General features: G+C 38.3%; 1 protein-coding gene across 1 annotated transcript in view; it reads right to left on the bottom strand.

Annotated features, from left to right (window-relative positions):
* Positions 1-23,058, bottom strand: part of TPO (thyroid peroxidase) — a 69,740-nt gene that overhangs the window by 28,261 nt on the left and 18,421 nt on the right. The window contains exons 5-8 of the mRNA XM_050950734.1: positions 22,632-22,764; positions 17,474-17,603; positions 14,331-14,537; positions 6,117-6,632 (exon numbers count right to left, since the gene is read on the bottom strand). Of these exons, the coding sequence (XP_050806691.1) occupies positions 6,117-6,632; positions 14,331-14,537; positions 17,474-17,603; positions 22,632-22,764 (986 nt within the window). The remainder of the gene's footprint in view (positions 1-6,116; positions 6,633-14,330; positions 14,538-17,473; positions 17,604-22,631; positions 22,765-23,058) is intronic.

The following is a 23,058-nucleotide window of genomic DNA, read 5'->3' as shown; positions in this document are numbered from 1 at the left end:
TTTTAATACAGTATTCCTTATATATTCAGCCTCTTCTACATAAGTGACAGAACAAAATTTTCACAATGGGCTCCCTACATAACTGTATATCACATCTGGTGAGCAGGTACATGAATCATGGGTTCATATACTTGCAGAGCAGCCTCAATAGTATCTGCTACTGGTCCCATTGGAAGCAAAATATTGGATTAAATGGACCATTAGTGTGAGCCAGCATGGCAATTCATAAGCTAATTTAATTCAAGGGACAGATTTCTAACAAGAGGCTTCCAAAAGTTGCTAGTGGCCCTCCGATACACAACTGCTCAGAGCATAGGTGCTGACTCTGTAGGTGCTCCAGGGCTGCAGCACCCACAGAAAAAAATAGTGGGTGCTCAGCATCCACCAGCCGATCAGCTGTCCAGTGTGCCCTGCCAATCAGCTGTTTGGCAGCCCCCACTGATCAACTGTTTGGCGGTGGGCAGAAGTCACTGGGAGAAGGGACGGAGCAGGGGCAGAAAGAGGTGGAACGAGGGAGGGACACTGGGGGGAGAAGCAAAGTGGGGGCGGGATCTCAGATAGAGTGGGGGTGGGGCACCCACCCAGAAGAATGGCACCTGTGGCTCAGAGGGTTTAATTTATGGTTTTGTCTGAATACAGACTGAGTATTAACATTAACATACTACATCTTCCATACTATTCTGGAGCACGTTAATATTCAGAAAACCTAGCTAAAGATGCTGGCCTCCGCTTTGGAGTGTGTTAAAAAGGGTGACAAAATTTCTAAATACCTATTTTTTTCTTTGGTGCTTCCTTTGTGTACATACTTCGTGTGAAAGATTTTCCATTGCAAGGATAGTCCATATTTTACTATATCACAATTCCCCAGAAGTCATGTTTTCCCAAGAATGTGCAATACAAAGTCTTACTGCTAACACTAAAAAATAAAATAATCTGTCGTTCTGTTTAAAATGTAGATTCTTTCCTGGAGCTTTAAGTTGGTCTCTGCATGGGAAATGGGATATACATCTTCAATTCGTGAGCTCAAAGAATTTTATATAAATTTCTGTTTAAACAGTATATTTCTAACTGCAGGTGCACTTTCATTTTTCTTGCTCCTCAGATTCAGTACATTGCCCTTAGAGTCTGGCTTGCAACAAGGCTTTAGGCAGTATCCTGAGTGCAAACGCAAAAAGAGCACTCCCATTCAGATTGCCATTGCAGGAAGAAATGGACTGTTATTGCGCCTTAGAGACATTCAGTCCAGCTAGGGAAGAATAAACAACGATCACCTTACAAAGCAGATGTGAAACGAATTTGACTATTCAAAAGAAGGACAAAAATAAGGCTGAAACAGAAATTACTTGCCTACCAAGAATAGTGCCTATTATTGTCACAGAATGAGATTCAGAACAGATTCAGATCCAGGTGACGCAGCACCAGGCTTTATTCTGAGAACACAACGCAGCCCCTAGTGGGTAAGGAAACAGACAGCCATTGCACTGAGCAAAGACTGGTACTCACTAACTTCTTATAAACTATAGTTGGCATGGGTGGCCTCTGGTGGGAAAAGACCAATAAGGAGTAAGGTATTATAATTTAATTGCAAGCCCTGCATAGGCTGCATGAGTTCCTTACAAACAGGATAAATTACAAGCATTGCTCAGGCTGCATGAATTCCTTACAATTATAGAAATGGCTGTGAGGCAGGTAAGTAGAATCTGCTGAATTTGTGAAAGGTCACTTTAGGAACAAACCATATTTACACAGTAACAACCAACCATAGTAACAACAGCTATAATGTATAATACTCTCAAATTCTATAGCACATCTATTACATATTTATAACATCTACTAAATATTTGCTAACCCTTTACAAACAATTTATAAATGGAACCTTAATGTAAAGCATGACCCATTAATGAATGTATCCTCCAAACATATCTGTGAGATAGGGAAGTATTATCATTCCCATTTTAAAGTGGCAAAAATTGAGGCACAGATTAAATGATTTGCCCAAAATCACACATAACTTATCTCCAGCAGAACCTACAATAAGTAAATTCCAGATCTCTAGACATTCAGTTCTGTATCAAAATCAGCATGCTTTCTGGACATGAATATAGAGGCACAGAGCTCTTTAGAAGGAATTGACTTACCTTTTTCACACATACTCTTACCACTTGTCCCCAAATCTTGCCAGTTCTTTCTCCAACCATTTTAACAAACTCAATCCTTCCTTTCTGTCCGAGTGCTAAAATGCGAGTTCATGGCTTGGTGAGCATCTGTGCTGATTACTGTAACCTCCTCGTCTTTGGCCAGCTTGAGACCCATGCTGGTACTCTCCAGCCCATCCGTTAAGAGAATATTAAGGTTGCAAAACGAAGGGCTCACAATTAAGGAAAGGACAAATTTAAGGCTGCCTGTGGAACTTTAGTTTAGTCCTTGGTGTGAATGCGTTAGGGTATAGTATTCAGTACAAGTGGGTTGTTTTTGGCTGGTATAGGAGGAGCGGACCCATGCTGTTTGAGAAGCCTTCAAGAAAATGCATGATCTTTTCAGCAAAATAGGAAGATAGTTATTTGCCAAGCTTAGTGCTGGGTTCTGCTGTTGGCGTTTACCACCCCACAAAGAAATTTACAGCTGGTTTGGGAGGTTGAGGGGAAGGTTCTTTTGGCCTGTAGTACAGCCTTGCCACTGGCTTCAAGAAATGCTTTACATCTATATGAATGAGGAAGGGAGTTACTTATTTTTCAACTGCAGAGAAAGCCGGAATCACATGTTAGAGTTGCTATCTAGTAACCCAAATGTAAAAATATGTTTTTATTCCTGTGTGTGATCTAAATTCATTAAATTAAATCCTTAGTTTAAAAATGATCGCGATATATCAGAGCAGAGTTAAGGTGGTTTAGCAGGGTGGATCCCTGCTCCTGCCCTGAAGGGGTTAAAAACAGCCCTGGGAAGGGGCTGGGGCTGAAGAAAGCAGCCTTTAGGCTGGGCTGATTGGGGAAGTGGCTGCAGCTGGGGCCACGCCCCAAACTGAGCCATAGGGCCTAATAAGAAGGCCAGGGAAGCCAAGGGCAAGCAGTCTCTCTCTGACTGGGGAGGGAGACAGGCCTGGCTGCTTGGGAACTCACCTGTGGGGGACCTAGAGGAAGGCAGGGCTGGGGAAAGGCCTTAGGAGCTGGGAAGCCCTAGGCCAGCAACTCCCCAGGCTGCAGAGCTGGTTCTAGGCCTCCGAGGTACTGGGCTTGCAGATGGGCAGCCGGAGGGTGGGTAAAGGCAGCCAGTCCAAACACCTTGTTGCCTGTGATGATCGGCTGATATGCTGCAGTCTGCCCCAGGGCATGGGGGCTAAGCAGAGACTGGCAGTAGACTGAGGCAAAGAGGGGATAGTGGGGTGAGGGTTCCCCTGGGAGGGGGGAGACCCAGTTAAAGTGGCACCGGGGTCCAGGGAGGGACATGGGGGCCAGCAGTGGACAGGTGGATCGCTGGCCTGCAGAGGGTGTTCCGGGCTGGAATTTGAGCTAATTCCTGGAAGTCACCAGCAGGAGGTGCCACAGGGGTAAGTCCACACGTCTACAGGTGGCTACTACCATTTACTGGCATTTGAGTACTTAACTTTTCAACCTTAACATTCTCTTCATTTTTTTTAACTACATGAAATTTCCTAGAATTTTAATTACTTTAATGGAACAAAAAATTGTACTTTCACTGTTTCCCTAGACAGTAGCCCTGATTTTCCTCTCATTTTTGCACCAGAACAAATGAGAAGTAACCCCACTCAAGTCAGGAGAGTTACACTGATGTTTGTGATCAAGTGTGGAAAAAAAAGACATGTTGTCTAAACACCCCGAAAACAAATCTTGGCACATGTATCACAACATTGAAATTATTCTGTCTTGCTTCCATCACTGAGCATGAACTTGGTTGAACACTGAATCATCCAGGGCCCACTACATTTTACTACAACATGGACACAGCACAGTCCTCATCATTTAGAATATTATGAAAGAGTTGAAGTATTGCTGTGGTTTAAACAAACTACTGCACTTGTGTGAAACATGTTTTCCAAATCTCCATAAATAAACCAAAGCAAACTCCTAGAACCTTGAAAGGCACGTCTCCCTTCCAAGGGCTGTATTAATGTCAAGTTTCTACTTCTATTTGCTTGTCAGTAGAGCTATTTAAAAAGCAACACTGAAAAAATATCTAATGGAAATAGTGCTTTAAAAAAATCTTATTCCTTTTTTAAAAAGGAAAAACTAGTTTTGTTCAAGGTCTCCATAAATATGCACTCTCAGGGAGACACTAGACCTGGACATATTCAGCCAAAAAGATGAAAATCTTAGAAAGTTAGAGCAACTGAATATAGAATCCTGGAATGGAAGCTTTAAACAACTCCAGCCATAGCTTTTGCCTGTGCTCTAGTTATTATAACACTCTAATAAAGCTACTGCAATTATATCCACTGAATGAGTGTCCTTAGAGGGGCTAGATCAGCTCAAATATATTACTCATATGCCACAGGCTGATCTCATTAGTTTGTGATACTGGTAGAGATAAGTAGCCCAGAGTCATACAGAATAATGCCTTTGTGCAAACTATTTTGTTTAAGGGCATGATGTTTCATATTCCTACTCACTAACATAAGCGTGCACAGAAGCCTAGTTTTGGGATTTCTCATTTGCTCTTTTCTTCTAACTGGTACCAAGAACCAGTCTGAGCTTGTTAATACAATGATTTTAAAACAAAACACACACTTCAGATAAAGGAATTGACTTGGGAGAGCTGGAAGAGAGGCTAATGGCCTGACTATCTAAAATAGACAGATTACATACTGATTCCAAATAAAATGAGTTATTTTTCTCTGTGTATTCTTTCTTTGTGCAACCAGTAGTCTCACATCAAATGCACATGGTTTCCTGAAGGACTCATTCTCTGTTTACTGCAAACAGAGTTCAGGTGGAAGGAGAGCAATATTTTGACATGACATTAAAGTGTGTTTTTCTCCTTATTACTCTTCAGAAAAATCCACAATCTGGTGTCACAAATATTTCAGCTGCTAGCAATTAGAGACTGTGTGAAAGGCCTGTTGTTTCCAAAGTGTTCCAAATCTGATATTTCAGATCCAGTGCCATGGATTATAACAGAGACTGGATCAGTGTGAACAAGGAGAAATAACCATTTTCCTCACTGTAAAACTGCTAAAGAAAAGTTATTTTTATGACCTAAATATAATTTTCATGTTCAAATTCATAGTTTAGAGTGAATTGGTAATGTAAGAGTTTTTACTTGATTTGGATACCTGGATGAAATATTTGCTCTACTTGTCTGTGAATCAATAAATACACTCTGTAATCTAAGGATAGATTTTTCAAACCACAGTTGAATGGTTGGGAGAGATGTTATATTTGAAAGTAAAATGAAAACAAAATATCTCATAAGAGTATCTTAATGTAGAAGATTATAATTCCTGAAAGTGAAACCCTGGTGGATGTTAGAATTTCAGTTTAGTTAAGAAGACTTCTACTCATTGATTTAATATAAAACTCTGTATCTTTACTTTCCTGTCTGTTTTGTTATTTTCCATATTGATTTCTCCTTCTCAAATTTTAGGGCTCAAAGTCTATGCCCTAGGGGTTTATGCATTAGTTTGGTAGTGTGAAGCTTATGGTCTTTTTATGGAAGGAGAATATTTGTTTGTAGATTTTGCATTAGAAAGACAAACTTTTGTGCACTGTGGGAGACTTACCTACTTTTTACTTGCTTCCTTTTCCAAAATTACTATAAAGAAGAGAGCCAGAAAGAGCGAAGGTACCTTAGTAGAATAAACAGATAGAAGGAAAAGTCTAAGGAAAGAGGAAATGCACTAGAAAAGGCAGTAAAAGATGCCTGAAAAAATGACAGTAGAGAGGCATGGCATCTGAACAAACGAAGAAATCTAAATATCAAAATGTTTGAGAAAAGAATGAAAATCTGACACCAAAAATCTGAAGTTGAAAATAGAGACAGCAAGGAAGGTAACATGACCCTCAAAAAGCCATTCAGCTCATGAAAACCCCTTTTCAGTTTTGTGCCTAATTAAATCATAGCAGAGCTATAACAATAAATTGACAATTAAGTACTCAGCCAACCTGATGTAGAGCACCAACAATTTTGCGAGCTTCTTGGTAAACTGTTTCCGAGCTCCAATGCCTGTTCAGTTTTTTCAGTGCTTTAGCCAGGCGGTTGTGTTCTCGCAGCCACAAGGTGTGCATAGCTGTCAATGAGATTACTTCACTAGACCTGCTGTCCCCAGCCATAAAGCATTCGATCCTTTCAGCTTCATCTGAGTTGGGGTCTTGTGCACAGGGAGATGGGACCTGGTCTACAAAAGGCAGGTATTCCCGATCATTGTCATAATATTGCACATTTGTTCTAAGGAGGCCTTCTTTGCTTGTAAAATTCCTCAGTCTGTTTTCCACAGCAGGTGTGCTGCCATAGACAGTGGAAGCATCAAGGAAAGAGGTTAAACCATTGATCTGTTCTCTCGGCTTCAGTGCTGATAGATTTCCAAAGAGAATGCTATGAGCACCAGTGCCACATGCAGGAGATGAACGGTAAAAAGGCATGCACTCTCTTCCTGTCGATAGTGTATCATTGGCAAATACCTGTGTAATAAAATAGACATTTTCTGCAGTGAAAATAATACAGCTGGACTGGAAGTGACTACTGCACAAAGGGTTCCATCAAGGTTTCCATTCTAAGCCCTACTTTTCAGTTGCTCATATCTTTTTGAAACACCTATTTTCTGGATTAAAGTTTTCTAGGTTTGTCTCTGTTCTTTATTTATGTATATATGTTTTTGAAGTTCGAGCAAAAATGGTCTAGCCATATTTGAGAACAGGCAGAGTGAAAAAAATATAATTTCTCCATTAAACAATTTACTGCTATGTTTTCTGAAAAATTCAATGACTGGCTTAACCTCATGAAATTCATCATCAAACAGGTCTCACTGAAGAGAATTGCCTGTGAGTTCTGGTAAAAATTGTTTTTGACATGATCAAGTTATGAATCATTGAACATTGTGTGCTATAAGACATTTTGCATGAGTTTTCTCATTTCAGAAAGCCATGCTGCTTGCGCATGTGCAGCTAACCTAGCTGCTCACCCTCATATGTAGTGAAGGTGCCCATAGTCTGGAACAGGACTGTACAAAAGCTTTTGCTTCAGAGAGTTCATCTTTGTACAGTGCACGTGGACCGGGAAGACACTGCCTCAGTTAGGGCCTGATCCAAAGCCCATTGAAATCAATGAAATATGTGGAGAAGCTGTGATGTCATCCCTTTTACTTCAATGAATTTGGGATTATGCCCTAAATGGACATTTTGTGAATTGATTAACAGGTGCGCACCATGGAGGCCTCTCCTCTGAACCTCTTAATCAGCAAGCAGAGGAGGACAGGATTTCTTTACATTTTAGGAGAAACTCTGAGTCAGCTATTCTGTTTAAGAAAAAAAATTAATCACTAAAATAAAAACAATCATATTTTGGAATATCTGAAATCTATCTGCCCTGTTTAATACAGAGCTGCTTTTATGACCTGTAGGTTTTTTTTTGAAAATCTCATCATTTCCAGATTCTAACAAATCACCATGCACAGTGTAATTAGACATGGTGAGCCATAACAAGGATGAGTCAAGCCCCGGAGTTTAAGAATACACAGCTCCAATGAAAACTGCTGTTAAAAACATGATTTTGAGTTTCAAAGAATATGCAATTATGAACTTTTGGGAAAATCTATACTTTCTTACCCATTGATCTGTTACCATTGGTAAGGAAGTACAGGTACCACTTACTGAAGCTGCTGAAATATCCCCCAGAGGATAACCATCTGCAGACATTTGATAAAGTTAAACACATCTGCTTTGAAGAGACACCTGACCTAATCCGCTTTTTCTTTTCATCCTATTTGTTTGCCGTTAAATTTTCAAACAAATACTATAGCAGCAAAGAAGCATGGATAGACATATTAACGTTGCAGACATCCTACAAGGTGATATAATTACCTTTCAAATTTCTACATTGTTTTGCTTAGATTTTTGTTATTTAAACAAGTTAGTTCAGCAGGCTCCAAAACCAGTGTTGACATGGGCACAAATTTGAGACACCTGGAATATCCTGTGAAAAGATCAAAGAGGTGTGGAGGGGCTAGAGGGAGATCATAGAAGCTAGAAGTCTCTTTGAGGGTTATGGAAATAAAATCTGATTTAAGTAAGGTGAAAAAAGGCTAATGGGAACTGTGGAATGGAGCTTAACACTTTACATGGTGCTGGTATTTTTATCTCATTTGTTAAATAGATTTTTCTAGCTACTGAAAGCTCATCACTGTAGGGAGTGCTATCATCATGTTAAAGCAATACTTGTTTATTTTCTAAGCCTATTAAAACCTGCCTCCTTAAGAAATCCTCTCACTTTTCTCCCATTAGCTAAGTAGGATAATTTCAATGGTAGGTTATTATATTTTGTTTATTTTGCTGTTTGTTCCTTCAGTTGTTAAAATCAATTATTTATTTTCCTTTGGGTTTCTGGTCTAGAGTTTGTCCCCATTATTAAGTCTCTTGCTGCTGTGGTGGTCTCTGCTTCTCTGCAGCTGGAAGGGGGCAAAAGGCAAGGTTTCTATTCCAAATACAGTTTCTTCTGAGACTGACAGCTACAGAGTGCGGTGTGCATTTGACTACCTCCTGCTTCTAGTTATCAGGAAAGGGCTGGAAGAGTTTGGCTATACTGTAATTGAAAGAAAGGTATGTTTGGCCTTTAACTTAGTAAACAGAGAGGACCACAACAAAACAGATGAAGAGTCTGTGAAGTTCACAGTGAATATTCTTTGGTTAACTGCCTCTGCAATTTTAATTCAGATCATTCTGTGCCCCAGTGGAGGAAAGCAGCAGTAATGAACATTAAGGGACTGGCAGAACTGCATAATGAAGTTCTTTACTTTTTCATGGGCTAAGGAATATGCAGCCAGCAGCTCAATGTGCAAATGAAGGTTTCCTATGTTATTTTTTTAAATGATATCAGACATGACCTGGAAAAAAATCCTTTTTTTTATTGAAATGAATATAAAATAGCATTTCTCTCTAAAATCAGCAAAGAATATTTCTATCAATCCATTTCTTTGCAAAGAATAATTAAGGAGGTAAAAAACAAAAGAAAAAAAGAAAAAAAAACCCAACCAGCATGGCTATGGTAACTTTCCTGGGTCAGCTGCACATAAACTTAAAATTATATTATAAATGCACAAAATAAATTTATGATGGTGAAGTGTAGCAGAATGAAAGTCACGAATTGTTTCAAGGCATTGCATTGTCTAACTCTTATAGCGATTTGGTTCTGAGGAAAGTTACCACACAAAGAGACGTGTCTGTTGTAGTTTTTTAAAAGGAATTCAGGCTTTGTGGAAATTTTCTATATTGATAGCAAGGAAAACACAAACCCTCTGTTTATGTACAGGAGATTCTGAGAGGCAGGGTAGTCCAGGGCTCAGAAGACAGACCTAAATTCTATTTCTGGCTCTGATACTAGCTTGCCAGGTGACCTTGGGCAAGTTATCTCACCTCTCTGTGCCTCAATTTCCTTTCTCATCTTTTGTGTCTTGTCTATTTAGATTGTAAGTTTTTCAGAGCTATCTCTTATTATGTCTCTGTACAGTGTCTAGCATAAGGAGACATTGGGGATATCAGCTGGGGTCTCTAGAAACTACTGTAATACAGTAAGTAATAAACCTGGACAGAATCAGTACACTATGGGAGCCCTAATAATGCTTCATTGTGCCTTGACTCTGACCTGAAGTGACCACTGAGGCTGAAAAAGCATCTCAATCTCCCTATCCATTTAATTATGGGTCTATTTTACAACCGATGCTGTTTTAAAGATATAAATTATGCTGGCGATTTTTGTCATTTATTGTTGAAAGGGCTCCATGCAGGAATCAGTCAGGGCTTGTAATGGTTGTACTGAAAAGGTTTCTGCTGTTATGAAACATTCTAGTGGTTTGAAAGAGATTCCCTATACTTAACCCTCAAATCAGGAGAGATTAATTTAAAAAAAAGAGACAAAAAGCCCAGGTAGGACTTAGAAAATTGAGACTGCAATCTCTTTAATATGTACCTCTCTAAAACAAAAGGCTGACGATATTTCAATTAGACTGGGATTAGGATGAATAGTTCTGACTACTGCAGTTCATTTAGTGGATACCATGAGCACAGATAGCAACTGAAGATAAGGCTGCTGGGCTCAGAAAAAATCTAAACAACTCCAGCACATCTCTACTGAGAAAGATACAAAGGAAAACTCGTTTTTTATAGCCAGGTTTCTCCATTTAATTACATCTCAAAGAGATTTCTGTGAATAACCTGTGTTTCTGGATACAAGATTCCCCACCTCTTCCTGTCCCATATTGTTATAGTGCTCTGTTAAAACAGCTGTGGTATCCCATCCCAGAACTGGATGAAGTGATCCCTTTACATCTTTCTGAAAGATCTGAACTAACTCAACCAGAAGTTATGGGCTTGATGCAGGAATCAAATTAAATTCTGTGGCCTGAGTTATGCAAGAGGTCATACTAGATGACCGTAATGGTTCTTTTTGGCCTTAACATTTATGAATTCTTTACTTTCATTACAAAATATGTGTTTTGAGATATCACTTGAACTAATAACTTACTGATCATTAATATTCTTGTATGACATATGTACTCAATGAGTTATGAGTTATGAATATATTCTGGAATTAAAACTAACTAAAATATGTTTGAACCAGGTATATAAGGAAGAGTTATTTAACAGGTCTATCCTAAACATAAGAATGTGTGTTTACCTCAGATCATGTATAGGCAGTAAACAGACCCATTGTGCTGATGAGGGATAGAAGCAAACCTAATGCTAGCAGGTGGGAGAGAGGACAGCATGAAATCTGCACCCAGCAGGATAGAGAAGTTTGGTCTGGGTTTTACTTTTCAGAAGAATTAATTGCAAAGGTTTACTGGTTTACAGAGACGGGGAGGTTGAACCTCAAGTGATATGAAATTGAATCAACCGATTGTATACAAGATTACTGTAGTATAAAAGCATATTGAGTAAGGTCTTTAGTGAAAGCTAAAGAAACACTGGTGATAAATAGAATTGTGAACTGTATGTATTAGCATTATGTGAGAAATTACAGATACTCATTGATATTAGGTTGTACAATCTGCTCAGACAGGAGCAAATGTCACAGCTACTTACCTGTCTCTAAGTATTATGGAATCGGAAACAATGGAACGCCGATTTCCATAAAAAACTTACAGGTGGGGGCCAACCCACAGGAAGAGAGGAACAGCATGAGGTCATCCTGCCTCCTAAAACAAGTTAATTAAAGCGAGGACAAAACCCATCTTTGGCATCCATCACTAGGGAACAGAGCCCTTGCAAGCTGAGAAAGATGGTCCTTCAATCAAGGGAGGGGGGAACCCTGTTTAGGCAAAGCTATTTCACGTAGGAAGACAGGGGAAGCCAGAACCTTGTACTTTTGTGGAAAGTCCTATCTGAGGGGAAGTCAGCCAATGCTGGGAAGAAGAATGACGGGTGAGAAAAACATCTTGAACAACTTGCTAGATTAACTTTTAGACCTTTAGAACCGTATTTTGTTTTGTTTTACTTGGAACCTTTTCTATCTTCATTCCTTAAGCTTGAACTCACTTAATCCTATTTATATTTCATTAATACATTTATTCAATTTCACCAATAACCAGCTCCGTGTTATATTTAAAGGGAAGGATATATTTACCCTTAAGTAAATAAGCTGTGATGTGTTTTGTGTCTTTAAAGGAACAAAAAAACCAACATATTATTTCTCTGTACTATCCAGGAGAGGGCTGGACGTTGCATAGCACATAGTTTCGGGAAAATTTGGAATTGAGATTGTGTTGGGCTCACCCTACCCAAAGTAACAAAGGCTGCTGGGGTCAGGCTGTAGACAGACTGCTGGGGTCAGAGATTCTGGACCAGGGATGTCTAGTGCACAGACACTGAGGACATGCTGGTAGGCTGGTTGGGAGCAGCTCAGGTTGAGAGTTACAACAGCAAAGCATTGTGAGGCTCCCAAGGTTATCGACAAACAATGACACAACCCATCAGTGGTCTGGACTGTACCTCAGAATGTGACAGGTTTTTACGTGTTTTTTTGTTTTTCTTTTAATTTTGCTTTTCAAAATGGAAAAAAAACCTAGTTTAGCTTTCAGGAGAAAGCTGATTCTTGAGGGAAATTTTATTAGCTCTTTTTTCAAAGTTAGAAAAATGCTTCATCTGGTCACAGTAAAGAACTGCTTTGTGTAATGTTTTCTATTGCCTTGACAAAAGTGCATTCAAAGTACCTGGCATGTAACTTAGAAGCAGAAGTACATCCATCTTCATTTGCTCTGCTTAAACTGGTATTAGATCTGAGCAATCTAATGGATATGGATGTACTTACATGTTATAAAATGAGAGCTTCAAAATTGCTTAATTAATGTGCCTTTTTGTTCTAAGGAAATGTGAGCTACTGCCCTCAAAGTCTCTAAAACTTTGTAAGAAAGTAAAACTCAGGTTATAAACACTCTGCACATAACAGGGTCCATTAGAAAAATGAACCGTCTTCATTTGAAATTCTCAAAATGCACAGTTTTCTAACTTCCCAGGAGATGTGTCATGGCATGTTTGATATGTCTTGGCAGGTAAAAATGTCAAGTAATGCTGAGGAGTACAATTAACAAGAAGAAACAAATTCAAGATGATAAGGACACATGTCTTAGGAGCCTCTTACCTGAGAAATTAAAAAAAGAAAATCGGGGGTGGATGGGAGACTCTGCTCAAGACGATTGCTGTTCTACTGTATCTACGCCATGCTAATGGAAAGAAACTGCCAGACAAGAAGCACATCACAATTGAGAGGCCTAACTTGTCAATAGAATGAGTAAAATATTCAAACTGCTTCCAGATATTGTTACAATAAATGTCACTGTCATTGGTTTGGATTCATCAAAGAAACAATGAAGAATAGAGGTGGGCAAACCTCAACAGATTTAAAGTTTCAGATGACATTAGCTTAGTCAAGAAAAGAATCCAAAAGTTAGGATATTCATCTAAAACTTATTTTCAACATTTAAACTGTCTCAAACTCCCTCCATGATCTCCCCAACAGCCTCACTTGCTACTCAGAAGGCTATGGATCTGATCACTCATTGCCCTGCTCCACGTAGTCATTTATGCAAGTGTCAGATGAATGCAAAGTGGGCACAGAAAACTGCACAAGGTGCAGGGCAATAGAGAATCAAGTCTTGTGTCTTGGGGGGGATCCATAATTTATCACTAGGAAGCTCTGTACAGAAGTGGAAGCAGTGCCTTCAGAGTAGAAGCAGTCACAGGATTGAAGTCCGGTTTTAGGGTTTGAACATTAAATTCTTTACTGAAGCTCTGGTGTGTGTGTGTGTGTGTGTGTGTGTGTGTGTGTGTGTGTGTGTGTGTGGACAAGTCAGTGTTATTCATAACGTAGGGTGAGTGGGAGTGGGAACATCCTTGCGGGACAGCATGTATAATTGTAAGGCTCCATGACAGTACATTAGTGAGTTTCAAGCTGTATTTCGAGTTTGCTACCTATCATCTGCATGAAAGAATGATCTTACTTATAAATTCATCAGGCATGGTACAGACTCATGTATCTATGCCAGCTCATTAATTTTCCTACTAGGAAATAACTAGCTCCTGAAGTCCAACTTTTCCATCTTCTCAAAAGCAATAACCCCATGTATGTAAGTTTCTGCAAAACTCTGAAGATCATTTTAGTCACATAGTTAGAACACACCTTCTTTCAAAAGTCTGTATTAGCTGATGGAAATATCCTTGCCTTCCCAAGGTAAAATTACTGCACTTCAGCTGAGTGACAGTTTAAAAAGAGAATTATTTATGACTATTTTCCTACTTTCCTCACTGGAATTCAAAACCTTGATACATGAAAATAAGAACAACATTTTTTCTTGCCTGATAAGAAGAGTTCTCTACAAGATAAAACCCACAGCTAAAAATCATTATATTTGTACTAAATATCTTTGATATCCTACTTTTATCTACCTATGTATATGTGGAGATATATAGAGAGATAATCCTTTATTAATCTATTTATATATATCTGCCTTCCTGCATCACTAATTAATGATGTCGGATTGCAAATATTCTATTATTTTTTGCTTTGTTATTTCTGAATGATTTGTCAAATAGCTTGACCATTCTCTCACAATCTATTTTACCGGTTTGCCAACTAGTGGTTCTCTTGAACAAATGCATTTTAAATCATACCTTTATTGGAAAACATGATTTTTGGTTTTCACATGTCATCTTGCATTCTACTCCTCTTAGAAAGGCAGCTCTGTTTGTGCTCTGAGGTATAAATGAAATGTCATGACTTATGTATTGTCCCCACACCATAATGATATCAGAATATAGATTGTCTTCTGTAACAGCCTCATTAGATGCATGAATAATTTTTCTTGTCACTTCACGAACCTAGGAAAGAAAGAGCTAATTTATCTGGTATGCCAAATATTGTTTACCTTTCACATATGGATACAACACTAAAAAAGCAGAGGAAGTAGTGATAAAAGCTATCACTTTTGCCAGCATGTTTTATGTCGTGGAGTACTTCTAATGGCTTGTTTTAAAAAAACAGGCTGGTATTCCTGTTCAAAAGCTAAGATGTCAGTGCCACAAAGCAGGTTCAAAGATATTTCAGCTGAGTTTTTCTGTGTAGTTACCAAATGAGTAGCACACCTCTGATCAGTTTCTTTTCTGAGTCTTTTAAATCTCACATGTTTTCTTTTACCATGTCTAAAAAGTTTTCATTCTATCTGTTCTGTTTTCTAGTCTTTTAACAAAGGTGCAGTGTTAGCAGGGCAGCCTCCAATTAGTGCAGTTACTGGGGCTTCACACTGCTCCATGCCATACAAGCTATTGACATACACATTTTAGGTACCAAACAGAGACCCAAATGTTCCACTCAATATTCCCAGGCAGAAGGAAGTCAAGACCCAGTGAAGCTGGATGTTGGGGATAGCCAGCTCCTCAACATGCTCCTTATCTCAACTCTGCAGAAGCCTTTCTGAGAGATTTACATGATGGGATGATTACTCAATATGGCATAGTTGCCTCCTCACCCAAGTAAAACCATCAGGAAAAAACAACACAAGTTAATACTGACTGAGCCAACATTATCTTTCACAGATTTCTCTTTGAGGCTGTGGAAGATCCTCTCATGGACTGCAGCCTGTAGAGTCATACTGCTGACAGAACTGCACAGAAATAGTAGGTTGGGAGAGAGTACAGCGGTACACTCCCTCTGTGCAGATGGCGGGGGGTCTGTGGCCCAAAACCCCAGTTGTTTTTCAGGATTGCAAGTTGGTGGGAAACTCTACCCCACAACACAGGAATGGGGGGTGGAATTCATTGAAAGTGCATATTGGTGACATTTCCAGTCTCCCACATGGGAATAACTTACTCACGGGAGCACAGAGGCCATCTGTGGTTCACTATAATTTACTGACAAAGGTTTTCATATCACTGTAATTCTGCATTGTAAATCACTATGGAAATGGCTTTGAGCTACACTGTCTTCTAATAGTCTATCTTATGATAATTCTAATATTTATCCCTTACCTTGACTCTGCATGTTCTGCTCTTAAAGAGTAGCTTATAATACATAAAATAACACAAATTACTGAAATCTGCAAAAAACAGCATAGAAAATATTTTTTTTTACATGGCACTAATTTCATATTCGTATATTTTATGGTATTTTAAAGTGTAGCTTAACATAAGGGGGAGGGAAGCTTGTTGGTGTTATGCTGAATGTATGGTCTGATTCCATGCAATAGTACACGCTTTGTTTTAATGCGTTTCACTCCATTAGCACAAGACTTAATGAACCTGGAATATGTGCAATTGATAACATCCGCTGTAAAATTTCTCATTCAAATGTCAGTTTTTCATCTATAAACCCCACACTGTACTGCTTAAAGTTATGTCATTTAATTTGCAAAAAGGACTTGAAGTGACATTAACACTAAAATCTGTCTCCCATCATTATTAAATATGTAAATGGTAAAATGACAAGAGTGTGACTACAACAAAAGACTGTGGTTTCTGAGTCAATGCAGTAAGGGTAAATCTGACAATTTGAGATGAGCCTGAACCAGACACACCAGATCCAACCCTCTCTACTAAACATAGGGAAGTTTGCATCCAGCTTCAGATAAAAATGTTTTGGTTCAGACTTTTCACTATTGCCATCTCTGCTGTATTATAACAATTTGCTAGGCCAAAATCCATCAAGTAATATTGCAGTGGTTCCTTACATTAGTAGTTTGAATTACATAATAGATGAAACTACGGTATGTTGGTAATATTTGTGCAAGTGTGTTATCTTAATGTGCAAAGAAATTGTATTGCTGTATATAACTGAACAATATATTTACCTGCAGTACATTTCACATTTATGTTGTCATCCAGAAGCTGCCTTATGTAACTACTGTGCACGCAATATTCTCCTTATAGTGAACTAATGATTTCTTTTTCAAAGGTTCCTATCATAGCTGCAGAGTAAATGGCTCTCTGTTTACCTCAGCCACCAAGTTCATTAAAAAGACCACACAATTGTAAATATACATAGAGTAGGATTTTCCACTGGCCACTTTATAGGCCCAACTCTCTCCACAGTTCTCGAGTACAGACTTTTATAAAACAAGCACTGGATGAAAATCTGGTTTGGCAGTACCTCAGAGCAAATTTCAATTCAGTAGTTATTCAATCTAGACCATTACCAATCTATTTTCAGACAAAGTGCTGGTGATATAAACTGCTGAATGTACTACTGTGATGCAGTTATTGGAATATGTATTAAAGTTTTAATTGCCAAGGCTTTGCCTTCTTTCTTAAATGTCAAATCCATGCCTATACTTCAGGTACTAACTAAATATCTAATAATGGCCCAAATCCTTACTCAAAGAAACTCCAACTGAAGTCATGTAAGTAAGGTTTGAGTAAAAAGAGAGGACTCAGTAGTTGGACTCCTGAATATATGCTTAATTGAAACACACCATTCTAAAATTTAGGCCATGTCTACATTTACAAGCTTACAGTGGCACAGCTGTAAGACTGTTCATATAGCCACGTTCTGTTGATAGAATAAAACCAGCTCAACAAGCAGTGGTAGCTATGTTGGCAGAAGAGCGTCTTCCACCAACATAGCGCTGTGCACACGAGCGCTTATGCTGACAAATCTTACATCACTTAGGGAGGTGTTTTTTTCAGAAAAGTTTTGTTGACATGAGTGCTAATGAACCATATTCATCTGCAGTTTGACTTCACTGATTTAAAGAGTATTTTACAGTCCCAGGCATGCATGTAGCCCAATGCAAGTGTTTCAAATGATTCCATAATGTTCTAACCAATGGCAGTTGAGATCCATTAAAGAAGAAGTTGGGATTCCATCCTTTGGGCTGGCTGATTCCATCTTCATAAGCTGGAGGGAGCCATCTAGCCAGAGCAGTGTTGGAAGCTCCCCATCTAGGATGTTCCCTGGGGAAATAAAATGTTTTTTTCCAACAGTTTTTATTTTGAAATATTCATCAGACATTGGCGTGTTTCCCAATACTGGGCTATTTATTGAAAAGAGCTCTGCAAAGAGACCAAGGTATACCAAAGCCAACTTGACTAAAAGGAAGGCTTAAAAAGTCTTTATTTACTAAAATAAAAATGTTCAGGGCCTGAACATATGTTACCAGCTTAGGCCACTATCCTTTAAAAATCTGTGGGTGCTTTGCCCACATAAGGACTTTGAGAGTGGGTACTCATTCATTAGAAAAAAAAAGGGAAAGAAACGTTACAGCTCTTGCTGGCCTTTGTCAAGTGCTCTTGTGAATTGGGAGTTAGGGCAGGGAAGAGTGAAGCTGGAAGGAAGAGGAATGATCAGTGGTTTGGTGAGGATGTAGGGAGGCAACACATCTTAGGGACTACGGATCATGAGTGGGAGTGAAGAAACGTAAGGTGAAATCTTGGCTCCAATGAAGTCAATGACAAAACCCCATTGAGTCCTGGACTGGACCCTGGTAGTCCTCCTTCCATCATAAGCATATCTAATTTACCTATCATTTACATTCAAAATACTTTATATTGGAGAAAGGATGTGAGACTAGCTGGATCAATAAATTGGCAACTGAGCTCAAAATAAGCAGGTCAGAAGCACAGACAGACCCAGATCAAATCCTCAGAATTTGTGGTGACTCTGGATCTTAATTCTGTAAATAGACCCTATTTTTATAACGAATTAAATTAAAATCCCCTAAACTGCCCCTCCCAATCTGTGATGTTTAAAATTCAGATTCATGTTTTGCAGCGTCAGAGCATCTCATGATGCTGCAATGGCGCATGTGAAATTAGTTTAGCACTCTCACTCCAGATCATAAATAACTCTGTTCCAACTGGCATCCCTGAAAGCCAGGGAAAAAATAGTCATTGAAACTGAATTTCTCTGTCACTGTAGAGGTGATAATATCAGGGTAGGGTTAAGGCACATTGGTGGGGCACTATGATAAGGTTGGTGCAGTTCTGTAGCAAAAGGTAATACTTAAGTAGGTGTCTAGGAAACTCAATCTAGTGCATTTCATAACTTGCTAAATATACACAATATTCAAAAGCAGAGATAAAATATTAAAAGCGTATTAGGTTTACTCTGATATTCTAAGGCTGAGCCACCAAGAACTAGGAATGTTCAGAGACAGAAAGTGGAACTACAGGGTGTTACACATACATTTATATGTCCATTGAGACACTAAATGGGGAACAATTATTTTATTAATACTCTATTGATCTTCAGCATATCAAAGTGGCTCAATTTGCAAAACTATATGGGACAGTAATACACTTAATTAACCACAATAATTCACACTGGAAGGTTGAAATGTGCCTTAATAAAGCATTCAAATTAGTTACAGTTGATTTGTCTTTATTGAAATTGCATAAAGTACTGCACATAGTGTAGTGCTATTCCACTCAATTAAAAATAATGAAATGTTAATTTAACTGCTTAACCAGTGATTTTTCTCCTGATTGCTTTTATATTTTAGCAGCTTACTAGAATGTTACTGTAGTAAAATCCCTTTCAGATGCTTTTTATTATTATGTAATGATGGAATTAATGTCATCTTAAACAGTGTATCAAGCCTGTGTAGTTTAACAAATACTTGATTCTATATTTTGTGGATTCCTGCTTTATTCTCTGCATTCACATATTATACTTCTACTTATTTTTATTAACATCTGCTGTTTCAAAACTGAGAACTTTGGAAAAATTCATTAAAAGGCAATTTATGATCAAAAAGTGGAAAGAAAAGACCCTGTGAAAAAGATCCAGAGATGAATCCAGTTTATATTATTCAAGCAAAACTCCCCCTGAAGTCCATAGAATTCTGCATGAATAAAGTGAGCAGGATTTAGCCCTAGGCAGTTGAAATAGAGGGTTACTGTTTCACAGATTCCTATGATGTAATCAAATATGATTCCTTCTATGTCAAGTGGAGATTTTTCACTAATTCGTACTGGCACTACACATTTTTGGATAGCTCAAAATTTGTTTTGTTGTGCCTTAGAAGGGACCTGAAGTTTTAAGATGCAGTTTATTACCTGGATTTATATCTTTTGCATGCTTTTTGTGTGTGTGTGTGCATATGCGTGTACATGTGCCTGCACCTGGTTTAGGAATCAATATGTAGGAAATGTTTGAATTACTGAGGTATGGCTATATAATACTTTCCTGGAGGACTCTATGAGATGTCAGTGACACAACTTGGGAGATGCACAAAGGAATAGCTGCAAGCATGGATCCTTTGTTATTACACTCAAGTTTTCACATGAAAGGCTCTTGAATAAATGGCGATAAGGATGCAAGAATGAGAATTATATAATGAAATTCCTTTGTTGGTTAAAGACAATAACCTAATTAGCTGGACAACTCCTTTCTGTAATAACTAGATTTTAGAGCTAGAAAACAAATTATTTTATCAAATGTGTACATGATGCCCTTGGGAACGCCTAGCCCTTTCACTCCACATGCATCAGCTGCCAATGCAATTCCATAGCTGCTATTTTTAAACATTTGAAACAGAAATTCTGAATTTCCTGTTTGAGTTACACTTGAGTGAAAAGTTCAAAATCTACTCAAACTGATTATAGCAGAATAAAAATGTGACTGAGATATTCTCCCAGTTCCCAACACATACAAGGGAGTTAAAGACATCTTTTCAGCTAGGAAAAAAAAAAGCATTATGGAACTTATGATGATCTTCAAAAAGAACCATTTTCTAAACAGTTTATCCACATTATTCACCTAACTGAAATATATCTTTGGCTAGAGTTAATAACTCCCAGATGCCTTTGAAAATTCTAATCTCTTTTTTGAAAATAATTTCCTTGAGACAACAACATCTTCCCAAAATGCACCCTCTCTGCTACCAACTAGTGCACTGCAGAACAATGGGAGAAGTGGAGGTGCAGGCCAACAATGCTTCGGCAAAACACTGCTCATATAAAAAGTACAAAGAATCTCTGAAGTATCCAATGAAAGCATGGAATATGAGATCTCATACGAGATGGTAAACTCCCTGGTGCAGTACTCATGTATCTGGCGTGGAAAAGGAAAGGGCTAAACATAATTTGGCAAGTTTTGAATCAATAGCTCCAGGGGTTTCATAACAAGAGTCAGATTCGCAGCTAGCGTAAAATGATGTAGCTCTGCTAAAATCAATTGAGCTAAACTGTATTATACGAGCTGAGGCTCTGCCCCATGAAGCATAAACAACTAAGCCATCCTTCCCTGTTCCTAACATAACTGGAATGAATGCCTTACTCTTCAAAATCCCTTCCATTTCTCTAAACATTACAAACTGTACTCAGATCAGTACCACTTAGCTGAAGACCAAAACAAAGGTAAATAATTGCTCAGACATGCCTTTCCTCCCAATGCCCTCTATTAAAAAATAAATCTGCCCCAATAAGTTATCCCCATTCATACTTTTGGACAGCAAAGGAAAGGACAATAAATCTGTTAATATCTATTTGGGTGGCCAGTGCTACATTTGGGAATGGCTGATGCCATGTGGATAATCTCCACACAAGCCTACATTTAATCCTACTACATTATGCATTTGCTTGAAGGATTTCACAGTGAAGTAAAGTTATCTCAATATTGCTCAGTAAACAGTCCATAAACCATATTTGCCCTAAATATGCATACTGTACCTATTTCAGATAAATTAATCAGAAGCACAGCTACAATCGAATAAATTTGCTTATTGCTTTAAAAGTACATCTTAACTAGATTCCTCTTACAAGTAAACAGCTGTTCCAAACTGAAATTACAGTGCAATGCTATTCTGACTTACTGACCTAAGACCCCCCCGCACACATACACACCCCTACCTCTACCCCAGTTTCATTGCAAATCAAATCAGGGTGATTCTTCTGAAGTAAAATCCCTCTCGCTATTTAAAACTTTTGGCTGGATAACTTGAGTTAGCACTTTGGAAAATCTTTGTTCTTCTTACCATAAGAAGTGAGCAGTCAAATGCAGTTAGGAAGTGTGTCGTGACATGAGAGCAGTTCAGTGTTTGTGGAGGCTAAATTGGACCAGCAGCAATGTTAATACATTTATTTTTGAGCCACGTGAATAGTGAAAGCTCCAAGTTAATTACAGCCATAATTTTTCTAATGGCCTCATCAATAAAAAAGCAAGCTCTTGTTAATAAGCCCTTTATGGAGAAGGAGCTATAAATAAAACTTTGACAGAAAGAAAAGTCAATTTTAAAGTCCCACTGTAGCAGATCCAGACATTAGCAAATATGAATTCTGGGATTTAATGCCTTGTTGAAGAGTTTATGCTCTTGAAATTCACAGCGGCCTAGTCAATATATCATTTCTGTTTTTGTCAAATTATTAAAATATGATACGATACTATTTAACTGAAATTCCGTTCACCAAACATTCTGGTTAGCCAAACATTCATTATGTCCACAGACACAGTAAAGCTCCAGGCCCTTTAAAAGTTGACCAGTCTAGGAAGCCAGGCAGCATTCCCTTCACTGAACACCAGATGTAGGAAATTTTTCACTGTGAGTAAGCCATTCTGGGGCAGGCTGGTAATCTCTGTACTGTGCTCTGAGGCTCAAAGCAAAGTTATACAAAGATGATCAGTCACCTCTCCCTCATCCAAAACCATGTTCAGCGAATGTTTTGAATGTGCCCCAAAACCTTCAGCCAACCACGGCTCTGATACACAAGCATTTTAACACCACTTTGTGGTTTGCATGTAAGAAATCTGTACTGTACCTTTGATGTCTATCTGCTAGGGAACAGCTATGAGAAAAACTGAATAGTGGAGACACTGTTTTCTTTCTTTTCTCATGGAAATATTATAGTGTTTTTTCTTTCTTCATTGTTTTCTTTAATTTAACATGAAATTAAATAACCATTTCTTTTTCTTCTGTGTCAAAAAACATATTTTTATGAGTAACAGGAAGAGAACTGTGTCCTAAAACAACACAAGTTACATACCTGTTATTGCAGGCACCAGTGATGAGGCGGTATTTATTGGCTAGGCAATTATTTGGACATTTTGGTGGCAGCATGTAAGGCAGGCATCCAGAAATATTGGCAATCATGCTGAGCAAATCAGCTGATAAAAGATCTGAAAAAAAAAAAAACCAGCCAACCCAACGTGACCTGTTTGTTTGCTCTATTTGTTAAAGAATAATGTTGTATCTGTTACAGTAGAGTCCATTACAAAAGGTAACATTAGTCAGCTGTTACCGCCGTCATTTCTGCTAATGTATTTGTTATTCACAAGTATTCACCATGTAGTTTGTACGAATAAAGCCATTTTATCTATTCTTCTTCCCTGATACATATATATCCCTGGACATCTAGATACATAGATTTATTTCTGTTCCCTGGTTAGATGAAAAAGGTATATAGTATTTAT

This window comes from Gopherus flavomarginatus, chromosome 4 (assembly GCF_025201925.1).
Source record: "Gopherus flavomarginatus isolate rGopFla2 chromosome 4, rGopFla2.mat.asm, whole genome shotgun sequence".
Taxonomy (NCBI): domain Eukaryota; kingdom Metazoa; phylum Chordata; order Testudines; family Testudinidae; genus Gopherus; species Gopherus flavomarginatus.
This window is presented reverse-complemented; position numbering and strand designations above follow the sequence as displayed.